The following is a 24,696-nucleotide window of genomic DNA, read 5'->3' as shown; positions in this document are numbered from 1 at the left end:
TGTTTGACGAGGTGATAGGCAAACAGAAACTTTTCGTTGGAAATATTCAAGTAATTTATTTATTTTGTTTCATCTTATCTCGTTTTATTCGGTTCTTCTAATTTCTGTAAATAATGTTTCGTAAAGAAAGTGAAGAAGATTTTTCGTTTCTCGCGTTTTATTATTTTCGAGAATTATTGATCAGTGATATCCCATGAAATGTATTCACGTGAAGATTATTTCCAGAAATCTTGTTTTTCTTCTTTTATAATCTCCTTTTCTCTTTAAATCAGTCAATCAATGTCATACCGATTATAAGGTTATAGGCGACATTTCGTTCGGGCAGAAACTCGGCCTACGTTGAAAGTCGAACAAACCAGGTCAAGGTAAAACAAAGTATCCTCGAAACATTTTGATTTCATCGATATTTTTATTACAATAATTCCATATGAAGAGATGAAGATAAATATAGAAATGTCGAAGTAAAAATGGAAAGTTGCGTGACATTACATACTATTTTGTAATATTATGTTATAACAATATACAATAGGTAGGCTATACGGTAATATCACAATGCATGATTCACAACTTCGTAAAAGTCTAGAGAAGAGAATATAAATTTAAAGATACCAGGGACACACCATCTCTGCCCCTTCGATTTTTTTTTTTTTTTTTCTTGAAGACGAAACGTTACATTATTATTATTATTATATCGATTAGAAAACGTGCGATGAAAAAAGTTGTTCTCCTCTTATTCTTCCTCATCTTCGTCTTCTTCTTCTTCTTCTTCTTTTTCTTCTTCTTTTTCTTCTTCTTTCATACTCACACATACACACATTCTCGAGTGAGAGAAATTGGAAATATATTACGTTAGGTGTATGCGTATCGAATAATGCCAATTTCGCAGTCAATTGTCGTTATTCGCTTTCGATAATATTATTATCGACGATACTAAAAGCTAATAGTGGTGTACTCGCTTCATAGTGATAGTACTCTTCTTAATTTGTAATAATAATTAGAATAATCATAATAGTAATAATAATAATATTAATTCACGATAACAATAAGAATAATCAATTATCATGGACAACAGACGCGTATGATTCTTTTCTTTCTTTTTCATATTTTCTTATTCTCATTTCTTCGTTTCTTCTGTACGTTTGATTGCATGACTGATATGACGTTCCCTAGCTCTTCTGATGATCGTTATATGTGTCTCTCGAATGACATTTAAAAAATCGCATGAAAATAAATTACTATACGCTACCGTAGTCGAGAAGTCTTATGAGCGACGGAATAAACTTAAAGGCTCGTATTCATAACACTGTATTATTACTAAACGATACGCCTTTGTTTCACGGGCAGTTCGCCACTATTGGAAAACCACGTTGGAAATTAATCGTTAAAAATATTATACTCTTGAATATACTCTTCAATTATCGTGCAACGACAGAATAATTTTCAGCTTGGACGCAAATTACAGTTTACTCGATGAGAATAGTTGTGATTATCAACGTTACGCTTCTAATTTTGATTAAGAGATAATTATCAATTCTCAACGATTGCTTATAGTATATAGATCCTCTTTTTAGAATTTCAATCTTTTTCGACAGATTTTTATAAATATAAATCGTTACGTTAAAAACATCAACGACGAGATATTGGAAGAAGATCTAGTCGAAAGAATTTCCTATTAATATTTAGGATAGATTATATTCGTTTTCTTCTTCTTCTTTTTTCTTTTTTGTGGAAAGAAAAGGAGTATAGTTTGTTCTATTAGAGCGTTCTGAATACAGGCCGGACAGTATAAAAAATTGAGTTTCGTGCCACATGAAGAGCGCTTTGCCACATAAACTGGTCGTTGTTGTAAATTCCTTTTCAACAAGTATGGCTCATTACGAGAAGCTGAGTGAAAATAGAACGTTCCACCTAAAATTTCTCGTTTCTCCGAATTTAACATCACCTAGATCTAACTCGATCGCTATATTTATCAATTTTCCTCGGTATCTATCACCATGGGACGCGTAAAAACATTTCAGTTATCAAACATCATTGGACCCATTAAACGTTAATATAAGTGCAAACGGAATATATGACTCATAATAATTAAAAGATCATTTATTCAAATGGCTCTAATCTTGAATAAAAATTCTATAAGTTCCAAATTATATCAAACTTATTTAGTTTTCTTTCTTTTTGTCAATGAAATTTGTTTCGTTCTGTAAAATTGTAATTTTAGTTTTATACTCGGGCACATGATCCTTTAATTATTTCAAGCAACACATTCGTGCTATCTTTCTCAACGTATGTCAAAGTTTGTCAAGTACAGTTTGCTTACATCTGATTTAGATACTAGAAAAATTCGTTTTGCATAGAAAGAAAAATACGCTGAAAAAAAAAATTATTCTACTTTCGTAAATATCAAAGATAAAAGCTCTTCACGCCCCAAAGCTCAAGATTGGCCAATTCGAACGAGCTAAAACTGGATGCGCGCACGACAGAGTCTAAAACACGCCGCTCTAACCGTGCGTACATCCGACGAACGTTTTGTACTCAGCAAACTCACGACGAAATACATATGTACGTCTCGCTTCTCGTTCTATCATTGTACCATCGTTATGAGTATATATTCGCGCGATTCGTTTCGAAGATAAAAAGTTCTCGTCGGGTACGAACAACATAAGCGTAAACGACGACGACGTGCGTACCTCTGATTGCAACGTATAATATGCTCATGTATACATAAATGTGTGTGTATACATATAGATGTATGTATATATAATATTATCTGGAAGAACAGATTTGCGTATTGCAATAGCGCGAAGAACACGGTCACGCCTTACCGAGGTAAACGATATCCCTCCTTTCGTCTTGGATATGTGACTCTATCGTCTACTTTGGTCGATTCATCGATGATTGGCTAAGAGTTTGAACATCCTCGATTCGATATTCCTATCGACGCTAACAACGAGTTTCGAATATAAAACGTGTATTTGTGAGAACCGATCGGCTATCGATAGTCTAGCTAATTTTGTAATAAATATCGAGAATATGATGATCTTGCGTTATAGCTTGCCCGAAATTAACTTATCGTTCAAAAAGTAGGAATGAGTCTCACCGTATTGTTTGACAGGTTCCGTGTCAGCTACACTATCGATGGCACGCGACAGATACGAAAGACAAAGGCTAATAATTTTTAATTTATTGCTAATAGGTAGATTTAAAAGTTAGGTAAGTTTAGAAAAGGTTAAAAGATTAGGAATTGCTTACTATCTATAACTAAATTTCCTAGTATAATTTTACCAGATGATTCTGAAATTGTCGTACAGCACGGAACGTGTCAACTCTGTGTTATTTGGTCTATTTCAAAGAGACCAGTGAGAAATCAGTGCTGTCAAGGAACTGAAGCGAAAGCTGTCACTTCGTTCGTTGCTTCTCCCTTGTTATATGCAGTATAGGAACAATAACTGATACCATGTTACACGTATCGTAATGCATACTAGTAAGTATAATCGATTCTCTTAAGGGCATACTGATTTTTATGCGTAGAGAAAAATACGAACAAGTTTCGTTCATTGACAGTACCGGTCCAGCTACACCGTCATCAATCTCTTGTCAGAAAACACAAACGTCACAAAATATGCGTCGAAGCACGTAGCGAGATTGTAAAAGAGCGGGTTGCTTGTAATATTGCTTAGAGTAATCACACGCACGATCGAATTAATTCTGGACCAGCTGTAACGCGCATATCGACGAGATCAATTTCTTCGTTTACATCTCTCGCCTCAACCCCCCGTTCTAACTAGGTTCCGTTAGTGGAACGTAACGACTACTCGAATGACAACGATGTTACCCTTTGTTCGATCCTAGTCTCGCTTCTTCTAATTGCACCATCATCGTTCCGTCGATAAGGCGCTTGGCTGTGTAAGTTTAACGAGTACCCAATAAAGAGAGAAAGAGAGATAGTACTCGAGTTAAAACGCAACTAACGGGGTTAAGTATAAGAAGAAAAGTGGGGGAATCGATGCACACGGAGAACCTGGTTGCCGATCGACCGAGCTACAGGTTTTCCTCGCCTCACTTCCGGATATAATGCGTGTATATTAAATACCGAGTAAAAAGTAGTAATCTTCGATAAGCTATTCTCCAAGTACTTTGTACATCGAATGAAAGTCGAATCTGATTAAATCACCATTTCATGGCGAAATGATCTGAACGAATTGTCCTGAGAGGACATCTTTCCAATTTCTTCTTATCCTTTGTTCCTTTAACGTTACTGTACCACCGAGACTGTCGTGTCTGCGAGGCCACCCTCGTCTCGACATATGCTGGATGAAGTGGTGGTTTCTTCCGATGGAGCAGGGGCGACGGTTAATTGCCTTTGCTCCATATGATCGAGAGTCTTTTCGATAGCCCTTAATCTCTTCTCCAGACTCGTCGTACCGAGAATTCCCACTTGCAGCTGGGGACCAAGCGGTAAAATCGCCAACAACCACCAGGTCCACGATGGACCGTCCGGCAAGCGCGGCCAATCTTCTTCGGTGTCTGGCATTCGACCGAATACTCGCTGTATTTCTAATTGCTGGGACAATGGCACCGTGTCCCACCATCTTCTTCCTTTCGTTCTCACCTGGAAATATCAAGTTTCAGTAAGCAGAGGCAGTCTATTTTTATCGTTTATAAAATCCTAATTGCCACGATCTATATATTTTCTGATACCGGTGACGACAAAACTGACCGATGATAAATTGAAGAGACGCTCGATAAAATGGCAATTCGAATTAATTTTAGGTTAATTTTAGAATGAAAAATTTTATTGAAGGTTGTATAACGTTAGTGCGTGTTATATATTATGTGCATTGTTATTGTATGTATGTTATATATTATATCATTATTATATTACTACGTGAGTTAATAGGTAAGTCTTCGAGCGGTAAGTTATTAACTACGATCGATTCGAACATGAATTATCGATGTTTCACCTTGTCGTGAAGCTCTAAGAGATTCAAAAGTTGATCCTCCTGAACCATCGCATCCCTCAGGAATTCTACTTGAGCCGTGTCATAACCGTCCCTTTCTCCTCCAGAGAGAACCCTGAATCTTCTGCCTCCGACTGTGCTAAGAATGCTGCAACCATCTTTCAGCAGAACTCTATCTCGAATTTCAAGCATAGTGCCGTATTCCGCGTATCTGTTGCAAAGAAAATATCGCTACTAAAATTAAGTTTTCGAACACGATAGATCGAACGGACAATTTGTTTTTTTATTTTAACAAGGACCATTTATCGAACTCAAGAACTGTCTCATAGTGTGGCATTCTTAACGCTTGTTAAGAGAGTAAAAAGGATAAGAAAAGTCTGATCTTCGACTATCCTCTTACATTGTAAGTAAACAAAATGATCGTTCCACGTTACCACCTTTTTCGCTGAATATAAAAGAAACGAAAAGAAAAACTAAAAGGACAATTACCTCTTCGTCCCCGTCGCTTCTCTGTTGAGACACGCCGCGATACCAAACTGACGAACGCCACTCTCGACGCATCTCCTCACCATCAGCCTGTATCTCGGCTCGTAGACGAACAGGGGACAGGCGACACAAGGAAACGCCGTGGTACAAACAAAAACCGCGATCTGCTCGCTGCCCAGGAGGCCAAGTCCCTGGACCAGTTCTAATCGGTGGCTGGCTGCCCTGGAGGCGTATTCCGCCGGGGCTACGGTCTTCAAAGCCCTCTCGACGAAGTCCGTCACCGTCTTCTGGCTGCTGGCCAAGTACTGAAAAAGCAAAGGACACTCTGCTAAGTCAACCAGAAACCTCGTCGTCCTTCTCCAGAGATGCCATCAACGTCTCGCTGCTGAGATTCGTGATTTTTTCATGAGAATTTCTCAGCACCTTCCTTCTTCGTGACAAGTTTCGTGGCCATCTCCCTGGAGAACTGGCATTAATAAAGAATAGGATGTTTCAGAGAGTTGCACTTAGAGTGTTTTGTTTGAAATTAATCGAATTCCGGTGTCGTTTTGATTAGACTGACTACGTTGATTCGATGCACTGCATCCTTCATCTTTATGAACTTTATATTGAAATTATATTTATTACATTGCATTGTGATAACGGTCGTGTATTAATACGCACGTTGTTGAATAAAGAACGTTTTGCTAGAGTAAAGTCGTCGATCGAACTTTATATCGATTGCCGATCTCGAGGGTGTTGTTAAATTTACCTACGTCATAACATAATAGGAAGAAGCAAACAAGTACCGTATAATGAACGAAACGGTGTATAATTAGAATGACAGGAATCATACTATTCATCAGTGAATGCAATAGCGTTCGCTAAATTGTCAATCGATATAAACAGCCGTGTAGCATATTTGGATATAAAATCACATTTGAATTACAGAAACCCGACAACCAGTGATATCTTAAAACGTCGTAAGGGTATTTATAAAATATTCACTCGTCGTTTCTTAAATTCCAGAATTTTTCCATAAAGGATTAATAACTTCTCCATACATAGACTGTAACAAATATAGACTGTATTCGATTCTATTAACTCTTCTGAATTACTTGTGTAAATATCACGTAAAAACTTGCGCAAAAAGTATTTATCATGAATCACACCGACCAATTAAATAAAACGAAGCAACACTGATAAACGTTTAGCGTCGCGTTAAGGAAGAAGGAAGGAGAATATGAAAGAAAGAAGCAGTAACAATGCGGGAATAACGGTCGCGGTGTGTTATGTAATAATGTAACGTAATACGAGGTAGGAGGGGATCCAGGAAAGATACGGGATTGCCAGCCGCAAAATTTATTTAACGTCATTAACGACGATGCTCACAGGGACAATTGGTAATGATGCCACGAACGCGGAAGCTCCTAACGGCGGCCCTGGTGACCACAAACAATAATCATTTCAATCTGCAGCATCGTTAACCGCTAGGAAGCATTATATCTCATTTATGGACAGGTGTTCCACGTCCTGACGTTCTTTTGTTCCACGGAACATAATTCGAAATCAACTTTTTGTCTTATGATTCTTTGTACTCGTTATATAGGATGTTTCAAATTTCGCCAGGTAAATTTGTTTAATATATTCTATAGATTTAAACGAGGATATTATACATATAAATACAAGGAAAGAACGACGACACATGCAAACCAGCTGGCTGCTGAAGCGAGCAAAGCTCTGATAGAAAGAAGACTAAAAAGAAAACACCCCACTGGCCTCATTAAAGAAATAAAATAGTCAAACTCGAAGATGGTATCCCGCCGAGGGTAGCCATCCACGTGTTATTTAGCAATTAAGTTAGAACAATTTACCAAATGTCCAGCTGGACAAATTGTAAAGTACAAATTAAATAATAAAAAAATATTATACATATACAGGGTGGTTGGTAACTGGTGGTACAAGCGGAAAGAGGGTGATTCTACGCGAAATAAGAAGTCGAAAATATAGAATAAAATTTTTCTTTTTTTTTAATTTTTTTTTTAAATTTTTCAAACGAAAGTGCACGCGTACCGAGCGAAAATTCAAAGTCGATTTTTTCGAAAACAAAGCCTCAAACGAAAAATTTTTATTCTATATTTTCGACTTCTTTTCTCGCGTAGAATCACCCCCTTTCCGATTGTACCACCAGTTACCAACCACCCTGTATATTCATACTATACTTACATCGACGAGAGACGTAACGCACAAAGGGCAGGCCGAGGAATAATCCAAGCAACGATCCAAACACATCCAGCAATACGTGTGCCCGCATGGTGTTGTTACGGGTTTCCATAAGAGTCGACAGCACAGAATGCAATCCAACTCGCCTGCCGTGCCACCGGAAAGGGGCGGTAGGAGAATTTCAGCGGGTCTCGCTTCGAGCCCTGTGAAAAACAAACGCTTTAGTTGATTACCGTGTGTCTAAAATATTCTTATCGCGTAATTCTATGCTTTAAAAGAATTCTATAATATTATTGAACTCAGAATTATACACAAATGAAACGTTATACGTAATTTTAGAAGAAGAAAAAAGGAATTAGATTTCAACAGAATTGAACAGTATTGTATTATCGTACTATTTCATATTATTATTATTATTACATCGCACATCGCATAAGGTTTGTGAGGATTTATACGACATATTTGAATATTCGCGTAAGTTTGAATTTCTGCAATATTTATCGATATCTCGTAAGGATATGATAAAACTTCGGCGAGATAAAAATTTAATATTTCAAAATGGTAAATGTCTTTGGGTAATTGAATTACTCGAATCAACTTATATCTTTTTAGTTTTTAATTTTACACGATAAGAATTGAATCTTTTAAAAGGGATTAATCGAAAATTTTCGAACAAAACCTAAAAAGTAAAAGTTTTCGAGATAAATTAATTAGTTAACTAGACAAATAAATTATCCACTTTTGAATCTTTAGACGTGGATAAATGGTAACAAAATTTGAACGAACAGGATGAAGAAAGCGGGAACTTTGCACAAGAAATTAACAAGATCGTAGAAATAAATGAAAGATTTCGTGTCGCGTTGCTCAAGCGTTGAATGAACTTTACTTTTAAATAGCTTGGGGATTCGTTTATCAATGGTAGGCATTCAACCGCACATATCGTGGTAAATGTGCAACGTTAGTTATTAATACGAAATGTCAGATAGAACGTTATCGGGTAACCTTTTCAGGCTGCAATTCATCTTTTATAAAAACATAGCCATATTCGACGATTAAAAATCTGCTCAATTTGTAGAGCATTAAAATTATGTTTCAATACTGACGAAGATACTTGAATAAATAAAATACTGGCAGTATTCTAACATTTTAAATCTTACGTAAATTTAAATAATTAAAATATTTCCTTTCTTTTTTCTTCTAGTCGATACTTCTACGTATAAATACTACCGCTACAAATATTATTGTAAATGCTCGAATAATATAAACTACGAACATTCTCACTGAATTATTTGAAGTATCATTATAAAATGTAGATAACACAGGATTTTTAAATAAGAATCTAACTACGGATACTTATGAGAAATTTAAATGTATATAATTGTTTGCTTATTTAGATAAAACATAAATGTACAAAAAGTAGAAAATACTTCAAATACTCCAAGCTCCACATAAAGCAAAGTACTTGCTTACACTATGAAATATGAAACGAGTTTCTATTTAGAATTCGCGTAAACGTCCGCAGCCTATTAACGATTCTCATCATTCTTCTGTAATTTGCACTCGATTTAATGCTACAGCCTTTCCAACTTACTTTTCAGCTTTTCTATGTCTTGGTAAAGACGATCTAGGCCAGCCTGCAGCTTCATGTTGTTTTGTGGTGCTGTGGTTGACAGGAGCCTTCTGCTAACAGTCTGCAATGAATCAACAAGGATAATTGGATTAAGCGCGAACTTTAATCTACAATTATTAGGATTGACACGATTAGAGCTTCTTTTCTTTGAAATACAATTCATCTTTATTCGCAACGGGACGCCGTGAGCTTGCGTAACGTTTAATGGATCGTTACGCAACCCGACAATCTGTTCGGAACTTAATTCCTCGATATTTCGTTTCGCCTGTTTTTCTTCTCGCTGTTGCAATTACATTACCATTCGTGCTTAACTCGAAAACCGTGTTTTCCCCGTATTCACGCGTTCAGGATTTTTATCGAAAATTTCGTTATTTCGTAATCTTGAAACAAAGCGTAGGAACAGAGATACAAGAACGAACGTTGCTTTTCTGTTATAAATTTTAGTAACAGAAAGAATATATATATAAAGAGTATAATTTATCTTATCGTAATTTATATAAATCACTATACAAAGTGAGAAAATTCGAGGATTCGTAATTAAACGTGGTGAACGATTATTATTATTGGTTAGCGAACACAGGCTTATCCCGGCCACAAGATTAATAGTAATTGAAACGTCGGATTTATATAAGTTCCAGCCGCCTAGCCGCTTATTAACGCCGCGATATCCGTATTTCTCGTTGATCTATAATAATTGCAAATTGATTGTTAATTACGTGCTTCCCAAGCGGCAAGAAGTGCACGTGTTGTTACAATACAATCGGACGCGAACAGATACAGCGACGTCCTCCCAGGAAACAGAACGATTAACCAAGATATCTGAGCGGTAATCGAGAATATGATTAAGATATCGATTGTTGTATTGCTGTAGTACGTGCCAGGAATTAAACGGACAAAAAAATAATTGCAACCTCCTGAAGTAGAACCGTGATTAAATTACTCTGTTTTCTCTATTACGATTTGATATTTGCTTCGGTGAACTATGTGCTTGAGTTGAACATTTGCTTTCGATCAGTTGCTCGTCAACAATTTGATACCACTTTAATTATAAAGGATTACATTCGGGAGATTGAAAATCTAAAATAATTAAATTTCTTACGACAGCTGGAAAATTCAGTTCGTTAAAATTGTATCGAGAAACAAGAAGAAATTACACGAACATAAATGACTTTTGTTTCAACATCATGAGTGTATATATATATATATATATATGTATATTTTGCTCTTTATTCGTTTTCTTATCTCATCGACGTTTGTCACAAAGCAACGATCATAGAAGGAAAATCCGATTTCGTAAACATAGAACGCAAGAAGAAAAGCACGAAGTTATTTGATAATTCAATCGCAGCTTCGAAGTCAGCATAAAACTGTACCTGAACGATGATGTCACTTTTAAAATGGCCATTCAGTTATCAAGAAGTACATACAGCTGTAAGTACTGTGTATTAAAAGAATGCAACGTCTAAACCATGTTACGTAAATGAAGAATCGTTTAAACGAAGAATAAACACTGTATGAAACGGTTGAAGTTAATTCAATTTTACATCATTTATTTTCATCGATATAGTACGAAGTTAAAGTCACACAATTTTAATTCGGGGCACAACAGCGAATCCTGTATCTTATTAAAAAGTATATTTTATATCTCCATCGTGTGTGTACTGTATCAGAAATATTTTTACTACTTTGCTTAAAATCAAACGCAACAATTTTTAAATCGAGCGGAGAAAAATACCGTGAGTTACGAAGAAAATGATTAATAACGTTATAACAAAAAATTGAATTGAAAATTATGGCTGCTGCGATTCCCGGACATTTCTTCCTTTTTTTTTTTTTTTTATTAGACAGTATTTCGCTAGCATTGCAGCTAGAATCTTATCAAATCTGATAATTCATGAGAATATACCGGTAGTGACACTGCCACGCACACATATGTATGTGTATACTCAACACTTGGACTTCAAATTCTAAGAATTCTTGTTAACGATAAATTCGTGAGAAAAAACTCGAGCATTAGAAAGCTTCAAACGTTTCTCACAGAGACGTTCGCCATTGCGAATAATCTACAAAATCCATATTTTCCGGCGTATTGGAAATCAATCTCGCAAATAGTTCGCATATAATATAACTTCGAATTTTATTCCACATAAAAATATTCTAATTTTGAACAATTTTTATATCGCGTAAAGAAAGCGAAACTCGTTATTGAAACAGCAAAGAAGGAAGAGGAAATACGCTTACGTTAAACTACTATTTCCCCTCGAATTGAAAGATATCGCATAAAATTGGAAAAATTAAAATAAACCTTAAATTGTCTGCCCTTGTTTTCTAAAATCTCACGAGATTCCTACCTGAGTGAACTCCTCTTCGCCACCGCTGCTATTATCCTCACAGTCCGAGGCATTCAATACTGTTCGACGATTCCTCTTCGGGTTCATCAGCTGATGACGACTCCTCGTGCGCGATGCACCCTCGGTCAAATTGTAGGGGGTGCGAGATGGCAGGCCGTAACGACGATGTCCAGATGATAACACTTTGTACAGCACCTGAAGACCATACGAAACAATGCCTTTTGTAATTCTAATGCGATGGAACGATGAAAGCCGCTTCCTCCGCGAATTGTTATCGAGGATTGGCGCGTTGTGCGACGTGCCTTAGACGATAGAGACGTCTCTTTGTTGCAGGCCGATGTTCCATGCAAATGTAGCCCGTAAATCCTTGTAAACGAGATATACGTCTCCTTCGGCGCGAACAAGAAAAATTATGCGACATAATTACAATATTGTCTCCAATGCATGTTGATTGCGCGCAACGACTCACATAAGATAAGGGGATGTCGCTTTGTAAGTACAGTGCGATCCAAAAACATCGAGTCACGAAAGGAATAATACGACAAAGGATAAGAAAATGAATTTAACTATTGTCGTGGATAAATATGTGTGATGGTATTGCGCTATATTCGTAATATAAGAATTAATTTATCAGCAACTTGGTTTTCGTGACATTATCATAAATGAGTAAAAATGATGTGGATCGTTAGAGCGAATATCTGGTATATCTCGTTAGCATTTAATATTATACTTTGAATCGTGCGTAACAAAATGAAGGAAATGATTGTATCGTGGCTTTCAATTAACTGGAATATCGCACTGAATTTTCATCTCCTATTTATGGAAATTGATCGTTGCGAAATCGAATCTTTGCGCGAGATTAAGCGGTTCGTGAACGGTAGTCAACGAGAAACATAATAAATTTTATACTTTGTGTTTCGCCATACAAGTAGAACGTGAGATTTTCTTCGAGTAAACGGCGGTACACTTCGATTTCTGTGATGGATATTATGTAATATATCTCCTACGATTATCCGTAATAACTTCAGAAAAACAATGCACAACAATTGCGCAGCAGCGATTTATTAGATGCGATGGTTCCACGTATTTTACTTTTTCTTCCTCAACTTATACCGTTAAACACAATTTTCTCACACAAACCCAAGTTCAAGTACTTCAATAAATCGAACATTTGCTTTTTTCTGATATCAAAACATTCTCTAACTGAACCTTGGCTTCTTATCTGAACATGGTCTAAGAAAAATAAAGAAAAGAAAAAGAAGAACGTTCAAAATAGATTCTTTCCATTAAGGCGATACTCGTTTATCTCGTGGTATATCTTTTCATTCCGCTAAGGCTCTCACGTTTTCACAAAAACAAGATTGCATAATGACGTGCAACACTGTTTTCAAGCATTTACAATCGTTAATTCCTCTGAACGCCTTCGACGAGCGAAGAAAACGCAAGACAAACCAAAAGTACACGATTCGATTCCGGATGATCGAACATCCGCGAGTTACAAAAGAAGAGTAAGATACAGAAAGAGGTTAGGAGCGAGTCTAGAAAATTTCACGTGCACCTTGTGCAACTTCCTCGTGGTTAAATCGTATCCGGGCACAATAGGACAACATTTTCAACCAGAAGAAAGTGGCAAACGTGCGGATGTTGCTTGCCATACGGCTCGAACGCCGCGCGAAAAGAATGATTCCTCGATCTTACATAAGTACCGGTGCAGCTTGCGTCAATGATTGTACCAGCCTCTAGGTTACATAATGACCGTTCGAAATTCAATTTGTCGTGCCTCTTCGACTCGTTCGACGAATTCTAACCCCAGGTCGCCCCCGTGGCGCCATTAAATCGGACGCTCTGGCGATAGTTGGCTCGATTGCATAGTCCACGGTGGTTTACCGCGCGAGATTAATCTCATGCGGCTGGCATTGTAATTTAGAACTATCCGTATGGGATCTTACGAAATTGTTTGATTAAATATCATGATTGGAACATTTATTAATTAAACTTGTTCGTTATTGTGAAATTTCAGGGTTTTCGGCCCAACGAAAGTTTGGCCATCGTGCTAGCTAGGCTATTTTGTGTAATTTAGAAATGATCTTAGTGGTACGTTTCATATCGATAGCTGATGTTTCGTTAACGCGTGTTACGCTTCGGTATAATCGATGGGAAAATTCTAATGTTATGTTTGCTCAATCGCTTAAAGTATTCTATATAATTACGAAATAGCGTTTTCCAGATGAATCACAGACTGATGGAAAAGAAGCAACGGTGGAATACCCGCGATAAATTTTGATTCTGCAGCTGCTCCGGCTTATTCTCGCGTCGGAAAAAACAATAGTCGCGATCCAAAGAGCCAGACGTCTCGAGTTGCTGTGAGTGATTATCGCTGGCCTTGCCTCCAATGTGGACTAGCCTTGGGTCACTCACCTGGAGAGCCTTATTGGAATTATCGGGTTGTCACATGGTCGACTGATATGACGTTCAGGAGGTCAACAGGGAAATAAATTTGTTCTTTTTCTGCTTAGTTGAAATTTGTTTTCATTGGACGCGTAGGACGCTCGTAAGTTTATTATATAACGAAGAATCGAATCGTATGCGTGGCTCGGCCTAATGCCCCAAGGTATTCATGAATGTCAATTCACAGAATATTTATCGTCTAACTTAGGCTATTCATCTTCACGCCCACGTGACGTGTGGATGTTTCGTGGAAGAATGATATCGTCGAAATTTACGAGATAATTGTAGAAATCAATTTAGATCAAGGCGCAAAGAATCAAACGTCGAATTCATCTTTCGTTGTTTTTCTTTATAGTTTGAATGGTAAAATTCGTATCTTTGGGTATTTCTTTGAAAAAAAAGAAAATAATAACTCGAAGACAATTGGTATTAAAATTGAATCTGTAAAATCGGATCGTTTAAATATCAAGAATGACGAAAAACAAATATTTTTTCCAACTCGCTGCATGCATCGATCTACAGATTATACGTAATTCCTATAAAATGATTTTACGCGAGAAAACCTCGATTCGACCTGAATAAGAAAATTCATTTTTGCGATCTTGCTGTTCGAGCATTTTGGCTCGTTCGAACTTTCCAACATAATTTCATTAGTGACTTGATTAATCAGATATTTCTCAGAAAATGGAGAAATGATTGTGTAAAGGCTGCCTAAGAGAGTGGTGTGTGCGTGATGAGGTCTTCGGTTAATGCCACGCGGTATAATTCTTACAGTCATCACGATTCTTTCTCGCGAGAAATCAGATTTAATCGAACTTAATTAACCCGTTGATGCCAGCTTGGACTTGTAAGTTTTTCAGGCGAAGGTGACTTCGTCGACACTCCATTATACTGTAAATTATTATACATCTCGTAAGGTTTTTGCGCTTTTAACCGTACACTTTACACAGACAGAATCCATATTAATTTCATTCAATAAATTTACATAACTTTATTTACAACATATGCGAAATTATTCATCTAATTAGGCCGACTACGTCGCAGAAACAGAACGAAGAACGACCGCCATTGTGACTAATTAAAAATCAATTCATTAGTTCCGTTTTACACTTTCGAAAGAAATATCATTTTATAAATCTGAGAATATTGAGATATTATAATACGTTAAAAGGTGTAAAACCAGTTTCTTTATTATATAATATATTTTATTTAATTTCCAGCCAGTAAATAATGTTCCTCGTATATCTTTGAATTAATCAAATATTCATATATTTGATTAAACGTACGATCCAATAGACATACGAAGTATCCCATTCTACATACGTTTCTGTTGAAAATGACAACGTGAGTTCGTGCTCGCCATCCATATGCAGATGCGTTAGTTATAAGAAATAGTAACCAGAGGATGATCCTATTTGCAATCGACAGATTTAATCGATAGGCTTAAGATGCTTTTTTGTTTTTGTCTCTAGTTTTTGTAAGCGCGTGTAAAAAAAGGTTTTTTTTTGGCTCAGAACGGTGCGATAGATTTATCCATTCAATAAAATAATAACTATTCTGATCTTATCTCTGAGTATAGAAATAACAACAGTTTCAATTGCAGATCTTTTTCTTTTTTTTTTAAGTCTACAGACTATAGCAAGGATCTTTTCACATTGCTCCGCTTTAAATCTTCTTTATCGCCAGAACGAGACATTCAATACGTAGAAACTGTTGTTATGCTATAAAGTTACTATAAACATTTACTAGAAAAATTACAGTATTGTGAATTTTATTCTCATAAATCTACGAGACATAAACTTCATATCTATAATAATCAGGTTAATACTAGCCGACGTACATTTCTCTTCCAATTATCATATTCTTTGTATTTTCCACGTATTCTCGTGACGCGCGATAGTTTACTAACGACACAAAGGAGAGGGAAGAAAAAACGATACGAGAAGCGAGGAATCGGCACGAAAGTCAGAATCGAGAGGAACACGCGTCACGCAACAAACAGTACGCTCTCCTCGAACAGCGTGTCTATTCGCGAGTAGTTATCATTGCCCCGGTACGGGTCACTCACCTGACGACTATCATACCGAGTCATTAAGCTACACCGCTAGCAGCCGTACCGGAAATGCCGTCGCGCACAGACGTCCATTTCTTTTGTACACGTTCGTGACTTCGTCGCGGTATCTTGATCTCTCTTTTGCTCGTTTGTACTGTTCATCCGCGAGTACTTATCCACCGGTCGTGCATCGTTCGCGACCATATTAAAATGAGAATAAACGCTAACGGATCCCTCGCCAAAGGATTTCGTTCCGTGTGGAGAATTACACGCGGATCGAGTCGTTGACTCTTTCGGGTCTAACGTCGGACGCTTCTAAAGCAGTGTTACGCTTTATTTATGCTACTCTTTTCGCGTAGACAACGCAATTTATGTAACATCGTGTCGTAATTTCATATACGAGCGTGCTTGATTAAAGTAATCACTAAATATTGCATTGGAACAATAATTAAGGTAATGTAATCTGAAAACGATTTAGTGCAGTATTAATCTAAATAATTGAATTCAAATAAATCTATGTAAATAAATAATATGGTATTTTATCTAAATAAATGATGGTATTCTTGGATTCTCGTTCAGTGGATATTAGTTTTTCTTTCCTGATGTTGAGATGGACATTGTAAATGACTAGTTGAAAGTATTGAAGTAAGTAAAGATAAGACGAATGTAAAAATTCTAGCGATATTTTTAATATTTATATACATTAATTTAATATTATTTACCCATCGATTAATTTCTATGAACGTTACTTTGTGATGTTTTTATATGGAACTACTTTTAGTATGTAGAAAGTTAATTGTATTCGTACGTACGACGGTGGAATTGTTTACAAAGATTTGTCAAAAGTAACTTATCAGTAGAAGTATATAAATATCGTTAACAAATTACAGCAAGAAAATTGTTGCAAGTAACCTTTCTTTATCAATGTCGAAATAAAATCCACTTGTCCTCTGTTGTTACAGCTCATAGTACATGTTATTCTAAGGTTATAAGAAAACGCGTAGAATTAACCGCAGAACATAACGTGATGTTTATCGAAGTTTATCAAGAAAAGCGTGGAAAACGCGTAATAAATTAACTCGATAACAATCAACAGAACGATCGAGATAACAGTGAACGTAGTAAATGAGTTTCTTTTTGTGCATTTTTTTAAATATGTAATAAACAACTTTGTAATTTCATCTTCTATAGCCACTAAAGAAATCACAATTATCACAGAAAAAAATCTAATTTATCTGATAGACTTTGTTGCATCGTTCAAGGATGGCTGATTTTATTTGTCAGTCTCCTTCTTCAAATTATCATAAACTCTTCGGCGACGATTGATTGCTAAGATCTCGATATTGAAATAAAAATGATAAGAATGTTATTGCAGCAATTGTACGCTGTTTTTCTCTAACAGAAATTACGTTAAAGGGTCGCGCAGGTTTTCGCAGTGGAACAAGGCGCGAAAGGTGAACGTTATCCGCAGGACGACGTAACATTTAGACTTAATATAAAAATCGACATACCTTGATCAATTCGTGACGCACAGCTTGAGGATTCTTGTCGATAGCTACGCTAATACAAAGGGCAAACAGCGCCTCCTCGTGTCTGCCAAGAGCCGACAAAGCCACCCCTCGTCTGTAATGACCCTGTTGACAAATGACAAAGCAGTAATTAAAATCCGCTCCGTTTTAACTGGTGATTGATATCTCATAAAGTGAAAATCTTATGAAATTTTTATAAAATATTCAGAATATTACTCGATAACCTGTTCTACTCACACGACGAATATCAATAGAAAAATAGGACAATATTATAATAAAAGCTTGTCAAATGCATAATACTTCCTGAGCAAAGTATCTCGAATAAACAGTTAGTTTTAATTTCCACTTTTCACCTTAACGGGACTGACATAAACGCGTAATTTGTGTAGAACGGTACCAACATACAAAACCAACTACAAAGATGTATGAGATGCATAGGCGTAGAAACAGGAAGAACTTTATCGATGAATCAACGTTGTTTTATCGAGGAATTAATGTTGCAAGAATGCACGGCGTGATGTTCATTCATTTTAATTGGTTCGTTCATGCAAATATAAAATCAGTCAGATCTTTTTTTCTCTGAGCTTAAATTATTCAGATGTGTAGAGAGAGAGAGAGAGAGAGAGAGAGAGAGAGAGAGAACTACGCATGTAAATTGCTTTACATAAAGGAATACAAATGATTACTTTTATTTCATTATATCGGCGGATGATGCACATGGTTTTTTTCCTTAAGCTGCACGATATTTCCATTGTTAGCAACAATGTTATCTCGTGATAATACAAACCGTTATCAATTTACGTCATTACTATAAATGATATAGCTACCGCGGCGTTATCGATCGGAAAAAAATTCGTTCGTCATATCGTATTTTGAGTAACATATTAGCGGATTTAATGGACAGACACAACATTAAAATTGATCGAAGTATTTTTATTTCATGATTATAGGAATAACAGAAAACGGAGGTAAGTTTACATATTAATATCATTTTACGAATAAGAAACATCGAAATATTATTATTTAATAAACTATCTAAACTTTCTAAAAATAATTTTTTATCCTTAACATTACCAGAAGTTAAACTAATGACAATTTTTAATATTTACCATCTGATTCGTATCGTAAAATTAATTCAGTGAAATATACGTAAAATTAATGAAACTGAAAGAAAATTCTTCCTACTTGTCACGTTTCTCAATAGGATGGTTGCTTTGAATCAGACATCTAATCTAACCCTCGGATCTCGGTTGAAAATAATGTGTCACGCGTGGCTTGGTGAGTTTGGGCCAGGATTGGGTTAAGGGTAAAAGGACAATACGTAGCCAGACATCTGATCGAACTGCGTGCCAAGTAGGAGAAACACACTGCCTCTTATGTTACAGTCACGCGAGAAATTTCAATCAAATATGCTTGTACGCAATCGTTATTTTCAATCTTACATGTCACATCTTTTTTAGCTTTCACAGAAATGTTTGAATATTAAAACAGATCGCATGACAAAAGATAAATATGGCGAAAATATCTTCCGACTTATATCAAATAAAATGCACTGCAATTAAATAAACAGCTTTATTCATAATTCAAGAACCATGCGTCATAACTTATTAATATATTATACGTGACACATTATTTTCATTGACTCGAACGTTATCACGCGTTTCTAAAAAGGCGCACGCCAAGAAATCCATCCAATTCTATGACAAGTAAAAACTAAGTTGACATAAAACATCAAATAAATTATTTTCTCGTATACACGCGATACAAATTATTTGCACGTTCACTGCTCCTTTGCACGCTATTCTAACGCGATAATGTACCATGACAAAAAGGTGTTTCTCACCTTGCCCCAGTCCGGTCGTAGCCTAACAGCATGATCAGCATCCGTAAGGGAGGCTTGAGGCCTATTCAGCAGGAGCAAAACGTGAGCCCTGTTGCTAAGATGGAGTGGGCTGTTTGGCGCTGAAACAGGAGGAAACAGGAACGTAAAGCATCGCTAGGATATTGACTCCGATGAGTACAGACGGGAATTCTCTTGGCAACAAGATGGTCCCTTCCGTTTCACCGCAATACCTTTTCTCGCAGATTAAATTTCGGGGAAAGATTTCACCTAACAATGGAGGAAATTCTTAGACAAAACCGATGTTTCTAAAGCCTCTAAAAATTCTGTGGGGAAGTTCAATTTGATTAAACAATTTCCTTGTCACGACAAATATCTTTTTCACTTTTGCATAAGCGTAAAACGATCTCCCGCTGAATACAAATTCGTGCAACTCAATGACGCTCTCCAAATCTCGACATCGTCCTTATTCTTAAATCGCTATTCGATAAGCGTTCGCGTCATTGAGATTTCACGACGAATGTTGATTGCCCGAGAAGCCATTTCAATCGTTTGAATAATGTATAAAGCGGATCGTAAATTAAGAAATTAACCAGCCGTCGCAGAATCGTTAATTATTTTGTACTTTTTCGTAAAGAAAGTAATAGCGTGCTGTAGATTTCTTCGTTGCCATAAAACTACAAATCGCGAATGGAATAGAGTAATGATAATAATCGCCTAAAAAGGCAATTCGTTTATTTATAGGCTATGCCAACGAGGAACATTATGCGATGCAAGCGTCGACGTTTCTCTCCCAATTTATTCGCAGAACATAAAATTGTTTCACAAGTTCTCAGAATGTACCGTATATTTGTAATTTTATCATTCTGATCTGGTTTCTCATTATACGAATATATATTCCGTTTTGAGAGAATATTTAAACAAAAAGTAGAATTTATATCTTTACGACTATCGTGAGTCACATTAAGGTAGAAGCAATCCTATCTGAACATCGACCAAAAGAAATCTTCTCCACGCAAGAAATCGTCCTTAAAGTAACATTTAAATTTGCGTCATTCGAAGATTATTGCTGGACGTTGATGAAAATAAAAAATAAAAAAATAATACAATTTTCTTCGCGTACATACGATTAATACGAAATTATGGAATTGAGCAGAGGTATTAGACCGACTCGGAATTAAAGAAAACGATTTCGATCGCATTACTCCTCCCATAAGCGCCGATCGAACGAATCAGCCTAATGCAACGTTTCATCCTATAATTTGCTCAAGGTAAAGTTTACTATGAACCAGATGCTCGTGTAAGCCGAATGCGCGTAGTCACGCTGGAACATCGTCATGTAACTTTCTCGAAATAGGTTTGTACGCGGTCACGATTTCGATGGCATCCGTTCCTCTTCGAGACTGTGCGCATATGAACGAAATATTCACTGCTATTCCATAATTACGACGGTTCGCTGTGTGATTGAAAATTCATTTATTACGCGTAAAATATTTAAACGCGAGCTACTAGCTACTCCTCTGTCCGTCGTTATAAAATCAAGTCGAATGAAAAACGGTAAATACGGCAAATTAAAATTGAACTTATATGACGCGGTAATATCACTATTTAACTTTGGTCGATAAAAGTATCAACAAATATCTCGCTGTAATCCAACCATTCTGAACTCTCTACTTTCTGATCAATATTCTCAACAATCTTATCTTATAACAGTAGATATATCTCTTTCAATAATAAAAAAAATCTCTTTGCCAACATTGAAGATCATATCAATGCTAAGGTTCCAAGTATTACAATAGCACAAATAATCACACTTGGCGATCAACTTAAAACCAAACCAAATTGCTCATCGTCAAAATTAAATATCACGTTAATTTCGATCTTCCAAATGATACCATAAATCATCATAAAACTCGCTATTGCGGCCATACTAAAACGTGCTACAAAAATTCATCGTCGCGACCCTATTCTGTCTTCATAATCGTAGTAAGTGACAAGGCAATCCGGTGAATAGAGTATTCGTATATCGCAAGACTAAATGTCGCACGCGCCACAATCCGCAAAACGCGTTTAAAGAAGATTTACGATGTCGACAGACCTGCGGTCAGCGTTGATAAATGAAGGTCGATGAATCGGTTCGACTTGGCATTGGTGGTGATGGCGCGTGCCGGAAATTCGTCCTCGACCAGGCAAGGGCCTCTATCCGCGGAGGCAATGACATTGCTCACAATGCCAGGATGCAGTCCCGCCTGTATCGTGCAAATCGCATGCTCGTCACTCGCAACCAACGCTTTTCTTGACGGTACTGTGGCAGCTTGTTGCTCGTTTTCGTTCAACTGACACCGATTATGACAGTGAGGGTTTAGCGTGAAGAATGGCGATTTTACGGTCGAACGATGAAGTAAACTGGCCACCTTGCAATTCTCTTTTTCACGCTGGGTATAAACTTTGCGAGTTTACGAGTTTGCTTCTCGTTTAAAACGTCGTGTTTTAGTAATAAAGCTTAAACCAGAGATTGTTGACTTTTTCGAATTTTTCGCTAAATTAACGTCCTACTTAGATTTCTGCTTGACAAGAATGAATTTACGTAGAAGGAAGTTGACGCAATGTATTGGCATCGTTGCATTTAAGGAAAATAAGCTTTTAGAAGAAAATAAATTTATATATGACTAAAATGCACGAAAGTTTACAGAAAGATAAATTTAATTAAATCTAAAAACACTTGTTATTATTTATTCACCTCTTAAAGCAAATGTAATAAACGCTGGCAGACCACGTATTCAAGTGATAAATAAATTAAGTATCAAAAGTAACAGAAACGCGTTTCTCAGCTGTGTTGGAAATTTTCATTTTTAGCTCGCGTATCATATCAGCAAAATAAGACTGCAATCCGTCGTTCAATTTTCCAAAAATAATATTTTCAGTTATATTTAAGTAATATGTGAATAATATGTAGCGGACAAATTTAAAGACAAATGTGCGAAGTAAAATAACATTTTAATCTTTAATAACGTGATTTATAGAGGGATTAACCTCTCTAAGTGGCGAAATGCATAAAAGAACGCTTATACATCGAACAGCGCGTTCCAAATGCGGTTTCGTAGGCAAGAGGAACGTTTACATCCTTAACGAGTGAACGCGGCTCATAAATTCTCCGTTAAAAATTCCATATTCTTCTGAAAAGGAAGAGCCAACATCGAAACGACGTTTACAGCTTTAAAAAGGAAAAATGTTCAACTTCCTGTAGTCTACGGAAAACGATTGAAAAAGAAAGAAAAATACATAAAAGTAGAAAGACATAAAACCATCTTCTTCCATGAGATCATCGTCGAAATTTATTTTCAATCGCTTCTGGAGGTATTCGAGAAATACAACAAGAGCATTACGTTCGAAGCGAACATTTTGACAAAATATTATCACCTTTGATTTTTCTTTTTTTTTCGATACGATATACCTAATAATCAAACCCCTAAAAATTCAAATGAACATAGAATATTATTTTATTCTTATAAACTCGTGGCGAGAGTGCAACACGATACGGAAAGAAGTCAAAGTCATTAAAAAACAGGGCCAACCAGTTTCGATCTGAACCGCTCTGCTGCGAAGAAAGACAAAGGGCCTTCTGAGCGCGTCGCACGAGAACAGGATGTCGGGTTCAATCGATAGAAGTTCATTCCGAGAACAAGTTACGAGCTGCAATACTCCACAACACTTCCACACAGACGCAAGTAATAATCTGCCCACGCGAGTACCTCCCGAGGAGAGGCAAAAAAGAAAAAAAAAAGAAGAAACAGAAAACCAGGTCTGTCTAACCGTTCAACCAAATGCACGGAATATCAGCACGTTTTTTTCCAGACAAATAAGCCCTTATGAATCTTATACGTATCGTTCAAGTGTTCCTCGACTGTGAAACACATGTAAAAGAGATTAAAGGCTGATACAAGCAACAACCTTTACCCTGAACATCTAACGAATAGACACGTGATCGGCCAATGAACGAGATCCAGATGTTCGTTAAATTGGCCCGATGAGTCAGCAAAGGAGCACGTAAAAGTGTCACTGGAATTTTGGACCGTTCTTTGAAGCATTTTTTGTGTGCATGCAAAAATAGAAATTCTGAAATGCCTTCTGATTTACGGATACGAGGAAAATAAATCTTAGTATGGTATTTAGGATGATCTAAAATCGTATTCGCACGTAGCAACGTTAAAGATATATTTATTTTCTTTGCGCGCTGTTTTTAACAGAAGAAGGCTTATGACTTGATTGAAATTGGTCGTAAAAATGATCAACTGCTCACAACTAATAAGATTATTCGTTAATTCGACCGATCGTATTACACGGTATTATATCTCTATTTCCTGGCTACAGAATCGAGATGCAGACCGAGTAATCGATTACACACTTATTCCACTTAATCAACTTGATTACAGCTTAAAGAGGTTGCGTTAACGAGTTTAACAACTGCATGTCTGCCGATTTATTTCTTCTCGGAATAACATGTGTCTGGAGGTGCTCGGAAAAAAGAGACAATCTCCATCTTCGTTTAAAGCTACGTCTATGTAACGGCTGAATTGACGTAACTTCATTAGAAAGGAAAGATACAATTTAGAACATAGAAGTAATTCGATCAAAATGTATCCGCCTGCTTTCATCGCTACTGAAATATCCACAGCAAATCGATATTAGCCGATATCGGTATCAATGATTTAGGGCTTCACGGTCCTCGAAGCCTTTCACTGTCACTTTTACAAATTTGCTAAATTTAACCCTATTGAAACTTTAACTGATGATTAACTCATAATAACTAACTCGTAGCTAACGACATATCGCACCCATAAATGTACTCAATGGATCACGTACATAGAGTCGGAAAAAGGAGTTAACGTTTGTGAAAAAGAAATTCACTGATAAAAGAAACAAGACATTCGTTGGTCGTGGTTGAGTCAGACAAGAAGAAGCGTCGTTCACAATATTTAAATCGAATGAAGAGCGTGAAAGAAACCTACTGTTGCAAGAAATAAGAAGCAAGAAAACAGAGGAGGCAGTGTCGATAATTAATTAGACGACCACGATATCGATGAAAGTCGAGCTATCGCAGACGAGTGCGTTCATCGAATAATGGACGCTTCAATAAAAACGCTTTGGTTTATATTAGGAGTGGAATATACATCGCCACGATCAACATCGCCAATAAAA

The 24,696-nt window shown here is 36.6% G+C and overlaps 1 protein-coding gene across 2 annotated transcripts in view; it reads right to left on the bottom strand.

Moving 5' to 3' along the window:
* Window positions 1-637: 637 nt before the first annotated feature.
* The window catches only part of LOC117214828 (LON peptidase N-terminal domain and RING finger protein 1), a 65,619-nt gene continuing 41,560 nt past the window's right edge, over window positions 638-24,696 (bottom strand). For both annotated transcript variants that reach the window (XM_033461191.1, XM_033461192.1), the window contains exons 2-9: window positions 19,501-19,619; window positions 17,640-17,762; window positions 11,628-11,822; window positions 9,238-9,337; window positions 7,650-7,849; window positions 5,448-5,749; window positions 4,962-5,169; window positions 638-4,609 (exon numbers count right to left, since the gene is read on the bottom strand). In XM_033461191.1, coding sequence (XP_033317082.1) covers window positions 4,253-4,609; window positions 4,962-5,169; window positions 5,448-5,749; window positions 7,650-7,849; window positions 9,238-9,337; window positions 11,628-11,822; window positions 17,640-17,762; window positions 19,501-19,619 — 1,604 coding nt within the window. In that variant the 3' untranslated portion in view covers window positions 638-4,252. The remainder of the gene's footprint in view (window positions 4,610-4,961; window positions 5,170-5,447; window positions 5,750-7,649; window positions 7,850-9,237; window positions 9,338-11,627; window positions 11,823-17,639; window positions 17,763-19,500; window positions 19,620-24,696) is intronic.

This window comes from Bombus bifarius, unplaced genomic scaffold, assembly GCF_011952205.1.
Source record: "Bombus bifarius isolate JDL3187 unplaced genomic scaffold, Bbif_JDL3187 scf7180000009243, whole genome shotgun sequence".
Classification (NCBI taxonomy): Eukaryota; Metazoa; Arthropoda; class Insecta; order Hymenoptera; family Apidae; genus Bombus; species Bombus bifarius.
This window is presented reverse-complemented; position numbering and strand designations above follow the sequence as displayed.